This window comes from Heterodontus francisci, chromosome 28 (assembly GCF_036365525.1).
Source record: "Heterodontus francisci isolate sHetFra1 chromosome 28, sHetFra1.hap1, whole genome shotgun sequence".
Taxonomy (NCBI): Eukaryota; Metazoa; Chordata; class Chondrichthyes; order Heterodontiformes; family Heterodontidae; genus Heterodontus; species Heterodontus francisci.
Genome location: NC_090398.1, coordinates 27,181,684 through 27,189,563, shown reverse-complemented (window position 1 = coordinate 27,189,563; position 7,880 = coordinate 27,181,684). Strand labels below are relative to the sequence as shown.

General features: G+C 43.0%; 1 protein-coding gene across 1 annotated transcript; it reads right to left on the bottom strand.

Moving 5' to 3' along the window:
* Nucleotides 1–228: 228 nt before the first annotated feature.
* Nucleotides 229–3,103, bottom strand: LOC137345165 (probable G-protein coupled receptor 139). The gene is made up of 3 exons (XM_068008632.1): nucleotides 3,034–3,103; nucleotides 682–1,565; nucleotides 229–258 (listed from the first exon to the last, which is right to left on the bottom strand). Exons 1-3 carry the CDS (start codon nucleotides 3,101–3,103, stop codon nucleotides 229–231), a joined length of 984 nt encoding a protein of 327 aa, XP_067864733.1.
* Nucleotides 3,104–7,880: the final 4,777 nt, after the last annotated feature.

Sequence of the window (7,880 nt, the reverse complement as noted above, 5' to 3'; positions counted from 1 at the left end):
TGGGTAGAAGAGATTTTTCTCCTGTGGGAACATTCCAACATTTTGATGGCTAGTTGAGAGTCTAAATAAATATATATGAACATAACTCTCTAACGTCACATCAGCAAGTCAGGTTCCTATTGTTTCCAGCATTAGATACTTATTAGGAGACAGGAGCTCGTTCTATTGCACGAAGGACAAGGGACTGGGGGGGGGGGGGGGGAGAGGGAGGTGGGGTCGCTCTTGGGGTTATTCAGAGTCTGATGAGCAGACCAGAGCCTACAACATTCAAATCAAAATTAGATCAGAATTACAAAATGACTCTGACTGTAAGACTTTGCTTCTTCAATAAAGAAAAGGTTATCTGTTAATTAACCTGAGCCTGTCATTCCAGTAGCTGAGGTCGAGGGCAGATACCGCTGACAGCCAATGTTCTCTACATCACTGCTGAAGCTCAATCATCACTGTCCACTTTGAATCGGCATCGGGAGGTGATTTTGTTCATCCGGATAAAGATATCGACATCATACAGACAGCATGCAGTGAAAGAAATATGTTCTGAAAACTGTGCAGTTTCACAACAACAATCTGCGTTTGTCCTCGCAGAAAAACGGCCATTCTAAAATGAAACACCGCCTGGAATTATAACACATTTTAGGACAAGAAATGTTCGTTTGATTTGTTCTTTGTTTCACCAAATACCCTAAAGGTCCAAACAAATTTCACCATCATCTTTATCTCTTCCCTGAATTTAGTTTGTGTAGCTGCATAAATACATGTGTTTAAACAGGAACTCAAATACATGAGCATATATCCGGTTTCAGCGAAGATGTACTCAGGGGCTGTATAATCGCCCCGGTAATGTACTGTATCTGCTAGTCCGGTAGTTAAATAACTAATGATAGTTGTCAGCCACAGCACGATATAACTGACCGATACACTGAACAGTAAAATGATGGCTTTCCTTCTAGTTTCCATCTCTGGATCACTCTGGTTCTCGCTGCTGTGACCCCGCAATTCCCTGCGCGCTCTACTTGCAAAAACAATCTGTCTGACTGTCAAACAATTAAACAATAATATCAAAGAAAAAGGAATCCAAGCCGCTAAAATACTTTGTAACCAGGAGAACCCGACTCCTGCAGGCGATGAAAAAAATTCCTGTCTGGGCTGACAACCCCAATCAATATTGTTAAGTATTTTCTCAGATTGAAAGGCATAGAAAAATGGGACGCTGTGTAAAAAGACTAGAACAGAGACTGTTGCTATAGCCACAGCCGCATTTCTTACTGTGCAATACTTTGTTTTAAACCTTTGACAACAAATAGCTACAAATCTGTCAAATGTGAACAAGGTTGTAAACCACACGGACATATGCAGGCTGGTAGCACTGATGTAAATCATAAACTTACAAACGGCAGTATAGGACAGGAAGGAATGTAGGAAATGATATGTAAAAATGTGTCTAAGGATTATATGGAAAATCATGACCATTAGATCTGCTGCTGCCATCGCCACCATGTAGGCAGAGATACATTTGGAAAGACCACAATTTCCTCTGGCGAGAATCAGGATTGTCAGTAGGTTCGCTGCAATAAAAGGGAGAAGAAACAAGTGAGAGGCACATCAGATAAATCTCATAGCATACTGTGGATGTTGTTCAGATGTGTCCCTATTATTTTTATTAAATAATAAGAGTGAAGAGAGACCCTCACCATCGACAGCCAGGCAGTGATGTCTCCGCGAGGTGAGGATTGTATTTGGCCGATGTAACATTACTTATTAAGAGTTACAGGGCTACAAGTGATATTCAAACTAAACTTGTTTTTTTTTAAGAACTGAAATGGAACAAATATACATATATCTATACACACACGCAAAGAGGTCTTACTCTGCCGGATTCCACCCACAACTGACTGGGCATGTGTGACACGACATCACTTCCTCCGGTGACCTTCACTGACAGTTCCTACCGTCTTCCTAACGCAATCAGTTCTACAGGTTGTTCCACAACAGTCGATAATGTAAAACCAAAGTTATGAAATCAGTCATCTTCATCCATCTCTCCCGATTTAATTTCCATGACTATCGCCCCTGACACTGGATTGCGACTCCGTTCACTCCCTCTGGTTCAAGCCAAGGTGGGGTATCTCGCACGGAGAGTATAGTTAGAGGAAAAATCATTTTAAAGAGAAACTTTGGATGGTTCAATAGTTTATCCACATTCGGCAGTCAGTAAATAAATGGATTACCTTCCGTGCATCCAAATACATATTTCATTGCAGTGCTGAGCGCTAAAAGCATCCCGCCATGAGACTTGTACCATGTGATGCGCCGACCCAATTTTAAGAGTTACCACTGCCATCCCATGGAGCAGTAGATGGAATTTTACACTTAGTTTGTTTGATGTACTTGGAGAGGAGAATCTCGGGAACAGCAGAGGATGGCAATATAGCTGTCAATATAATTTCAAAATAACTACTGGTATGATATAGGTTCAAACAAAACATTCAGCTGATCTAAAATCAATCACATTGGGCTGAAACGCTGCGTTTTTTTTCTATTTATAATCTTTCTGATAGAGCTGCTGATATCAGAATGGGAGCGGGTAGATCCGCCAGGATTCTTTGCAGCCGAGGAGATGGAAGCGGCTCCCTGAATGGTAATTATTTCTCAAAATATCTTTCACCGTCCCCTGTTGTGTGGAGATGGCTGCAGTCGGTGGAATTTACAACTTTCGGTATAACATTACAAATGAGATTATTACTGTGGCTACTAAACAACAAGTCGTTTACTGATTACGAACTGTTAGAGTGGAGGGAAATCAGCCTCGCCCTCTCTCAGTATGGGGATGAAAGTTAATCTCCTCGTGCCCACAATCTTTCAATCAAAACAGCACCTCAGCGGCAGTGCAGACAGATCGGACTCCTGCTGATATTCAGCACCCTATCCTGGTGGACAAATGATTCTGTAATGAGGACATTATCGGAATCTGCTACATATTCATTAGTAATGGGATAGTCAACAGCTATTAGATAACAGGATACATTGACTTACCAGGGACACCAAAAGCTGCCAGAAAAGGATAGTAAATGTGCTTTATCTGTAGTATTGTTGGCAGTACCATTTTTGTTAGAATATTTGAATCCTGTTCGACCTTATAATTCCGAATCTAGTTCACTTCTGATCCGTTAACGCTTCCCTTTTAAAGAATAATTCGTGCTGCGTGAGACAATAATTAGCGTTAGTTACACTCACTTAACAAACAAGGCGATATTTCCCTCTTCAATACACCCGTGACACTAATGGAAATCTGTAGAGGTCTTTCTATGAAACTGCGCCGATTAAATTCAATAAACAGAAAGTAATCCCAGAGGCAGTTCTCTCCGGCGGGAACATTCCTCCCAGACTCTATCTGATGTCCGTGGAGCTTCACATTCAATCCTTGAAATCTTTATATAATACTAATGTCCCCGTACAATTCTCTCCAACATTACCAATGTTATTAACAATTTAACATCACTGGTATTGACCCTACTCCAACGTTAGTGGTGGTGACTCTAATCTAGCATTTCTGGTATTGATCTTACTCGAATATCCCTGGTACTTATCCAACTCTGAGCAATACATGTAGCGACTCTCATTTAGCCTTCCCGGTATTGACCTCACTCGAACATTGCTGGTGGTGATTCTAAACTAACATGACTGATATTGACCTCACGCTAACATTGCTGGTAGTGATTCGAATCTAACATTACCAGTATTGACTTTACTCTCGCAATACTGGTGGTGATTATAAGTGAACAGACCTGGTACGGACCTTATTGCAACATTACTGAACACAACTCCACTCTAACATCAATGGTGGTTATTCTAGCCTAATCTACTGGCGTTGGCCCGATTTTAACGTTACTGTTGCTCACTTTTCACGGACATTACTGTTGCTGACCCAACTGTAACGTTACTGTATGTAACTGTACTTTAACATTACTGATGGTGAAACGAAAACAGAAAATGCTGGAAATAATCAGCAGGTCAGGCATCATCTGTGGAGAGAAAAACAGTTAACGTTTCAGGTCTGTGTAACCTTTAATCAGAATTGGTGATGATCTTCCACTAACGGTACTGCTTGTGATCCCTATACTACTATTAATGATAGTAATCCCAAAGTAGCATGAGTGCTGGTGCCAAATGTGTAACAATACTGGTGGTGAACCTACTCTAACATTATTGGTGGTGACCTGATTATTACATTACTGTGTGTAATTGCACTGGAACATTATTAATGCTTATTCGGTTTTCCACCATATACATGGTGACTCTGCTGCTGGTTATTCTTCAGACCTCCTGATGTGTCATCTGCACTGACCACATCCTACACTCCACTCCTACGGCACTCACTTCCTCGCCCTCTACAATTAATGTTTCTGGTTGAGCATGGTTGTTCCCAATTTGCTATTGTGTTCATCTCTGTGTTTCGTTTCTGACCCACGTTTTCTCCATTGGAGGGGCAGCCGAGCACTGCATCCATATTATCACCCAACAATGATGCGAATTACTCATCACCATTCAATATAAAATTGTGACTTCACTAGTAATGTTAGAATAACGAACTACCAACAACGTTAGTGTAGGATCACCATCAGTAATGCTAGAGTCAGGTCACCAAAATATTATTTGTGTAGGTTCACCAGCAGTAATGTTTCCAGATTGATTATCACCAGTATTGTTAGAGGAGGGTCAACACCAGTAATGTAAGGGTAGTCTCACTACTCATAACGTTACAGTAGAGTAACCAACAGTAAAGTCGTAACGGCACAGACACCAGTAAAATTATCACCCATAGTGTTAGCGTAAAATGACCACTAGTAACAGTAGAGTCGGGACACTACCAGTTATGCTGAGGAAGAACTATTGCATTTAATGCTAGATTAATTGTCACCACATATAATGGTCGTGTAAAGATCACCAACAATAATGTTAGACTAACATCACCTCCAGTCGTGTTCGAGCAGGGACGCTATTCTTAATATTTCTGCTGAATTGCTAACAGTGAATTTAGTAACGCAACAAGCACCAGTAATGTTAGAAGCAGGGTCTCCATCAAAAACTGTTAGTGTAAGTCAGCAATGTAAGGGTAGACGCACCAGAGAAGTTGTTAGTGCCAAGAATGACACCATTTAAGTCTGAGTCATGTCATCGCCCATAATGATAGAGTATGGTGACCACCTATAATGTTAGACAGTTGCCACCATTAACATTAGAGTTGAGTTGCCACGAGTAATGTTAGACTTCGTGAGCTGCAATACAAATAAGGTGCACACTGCTGCCACTGTGCATCGGTTGTGAAGGGAGTGAATGTTTGTGGATGGGGAGCCAATCATGTGGGCTACTTTGTCCTGGATGGTGTTGAGCTTCTTAAATGTTGTTGGTGCTACACACATCTAGGCTAGTGGAGAGTATACCATCACATTCCTGACTTGATCTTGTAGATGGTGGACAGACTTTGGGGAGTCAGGAGGTGAGTTACTCGTCGAAGGATTCCTAGCCTCTGACCTGCTTTTGTAGCCATGGTATTTATGTGGCTACTCCAATTCACTTTCTAGTCAGTGGTCACCCCCAGAATGCTGACAGTGGGGGATTACGCAATGTTAATGCCATTGAATGTCAAGGGGAGATAGTTAGATTCTCTCTTGTTGGAGATGGTAATTGTCTGTCACTTGTGTGGCACGGATGTTATATGCCACTTATCAGTCCAAGCCTAGATTTTGTCCAGGTCTTACTGCATTTCTATGTGGACTGTTTCAGTATCTAAGGAGTCGCAAAAAGTGTTGAACATTGTGCAATCATCAGCGAACATCCCCACTTCTGACCTTATGATTGAAGGAAGGTCATTGATGAAGCACCTGAAGATGGTTGGGCCGAGGACATTACCCTGAGGAACTCCTGCAGTGATGTCCTGGAGCTGAGATGATTGAACGCCAAGGTTAAAAAGATAGGCAGGGTGGTAGGGGCTGGAGGAAGTTACAGAAAAAAATGCACATTGGATGGGTTGGAGGAGGTTACAGAGATAGGGTGAAATGTAGGGTCTGGGGGAAGTCACACAGATAGGGACTAATGTATCAACTGGAGGATGTTACAGAGGTTAGGTGAGTTGTAGGGCTTGAGGAGGTTAAAAACATGGGGGGGGGGGAGGGTAGGCGAGGCCTCGGAGGGTTTTGAATACAAGGATGAATATTTTAAAATTGAGATGTTGTTGGACCAGGCGTGAATGTCTGTTAGTGAAGGCGGGGAGATGGGTGAACATGACCTGCTGCGAGGTAGGACATAGCGGAAGCAGAAAGTTGGAAAATGGGGGGCCAGTCAGGAGAAAGCTGGATTTGACAAGTTTGGAGATAACAAAGGCAGAGATGAGGATTTCAGCAGCAGATGAGCTGAGGCAAAGGAGGCGACGGGCAATATTCACCCACCAGCAAACACTGAGTGGCACTGTGAGATTTAGACTGCACATGAACCCATTAAATAATCATATGTACAGACTCACAGATCTTGATTGCATACTGAAGAATAATTTTCCATTCATCAGTGTCTGTGAAAAACATTAAATAAATAATATTCATCTGTTATCGCATTTTTGTACTCTGTTCCTGAGCTGTGCTGAACCTGCTCTGGGAGTTTTTGATGGGCTACATTAATTGGCCGTGTACAGTCCTGTATTAGGCGGTGAAGAAGCAGAGCATGTTCAGTACACAACGGGTCAAAGGGAACGATTCACTTCTGTCAGCTACAGGGAAGAGAGACTGACATTAACATCAAGGCAGCGTTTGACCGAGTGTGGCATCGAGGAGGCCGAGTAAAATTTAAGTCAATAGGAATCCGCTGGTTGGAACCATACCGAGCACAAAGGAAGATGGTTGTGGTTGTTGGAGGTCGATCATCTCAGTCCCAGGACATCACTGCAGGAGTTTCTAAGGGTCGTGTCCGAGGCCCAACCATCTTCAGCTGCGTCCTCAATGACCTGCCCTCCATCGTAAGGTCAGAGCTGGGGATAATCACTGATGATTGCACAGTGTTCAGTTCAACTCACACCTCCTCAGATAATGAAACCCCAGCAGAAAATGTTGGAAATACTGAGCAGGTCAGGAAGCATCTGTGGAGAGAGAAACAGAGCTAGTGATTCAGCTCGATGGCTTCCAGATTTCCAGCATCTACAGTATTTTGTCTCAGATAATGAAGCAATCCACAGCCACATGCATCAAGACCCAGACAACATTCAGGCTTGGGCTGACCAGTGGCAAGCAACATTCACGTCACACAAGTGCCAGGCAATGACCATCTGCAACAAGAGAGAATCCAACCACCTCCCCTTGGCATTCAAAGCATTATCCCATCGCTGAATCCCCCAGCATCAACACCCTGGGGAAACATTGACATCAATCTTAACTGAACAAATCACATCAATAGCTTTTTCACCCAGTGACTGGTGGGTGTCTGGAACTCACTGCCTGAAAGAATGGTGTTGGCAGAAACCCTCATCATATTTCAAACAATCTCTTGGAAATGCACTTGAAGGAATAACTTCTCCATGTTTAAAATGGGTAAGGAATAACTCTCCTCGTCTGCACTGCCCCATCGAACACTCTCAGAGAAGGTACAGCACGGGATAGATACAGAGTAAAGCTCCGTTTAAACTGTCCCTGGAGTGTCGGATTAACCCGGGTCACTCACTGTGCCTGGCTCAGGCTCAAGACTCACCTGCCTCAGTCACTGAGATGCTCCTGTACCACTCGCCTGAATGTAAGCGGATGCCGGGCTTGGGAGCAGGACAGGCACACGGGATTAGGACGACTGCTCATGTGGAGGATAAGCATCAGTAATCCCTCAGAGAATCAGAACAGACCAGC

Coding starts and splice junctions, on each gene's coding strand:
- LOC137345165 (XM_068008632.1), bottom strand. CDS start 3,103: ATGGTACTGCCAACAATACTACAGATAAAGCACATTTACTATCCTTTT. Junction 1,566..3,033: donor GGCAGCTTTTGGTGTCCCTG/GTAAGTCAATGT, acceptor CTTTTATTGCAG/CGAACCTACTGACAATCCTG. Junction 259..681: donor AATTTGTTTGGACCTTTAGG/GTATTTGGTGAA, acceptor TGAATGTTGTAG/GCTCTGGTCTGCTCATCAGA.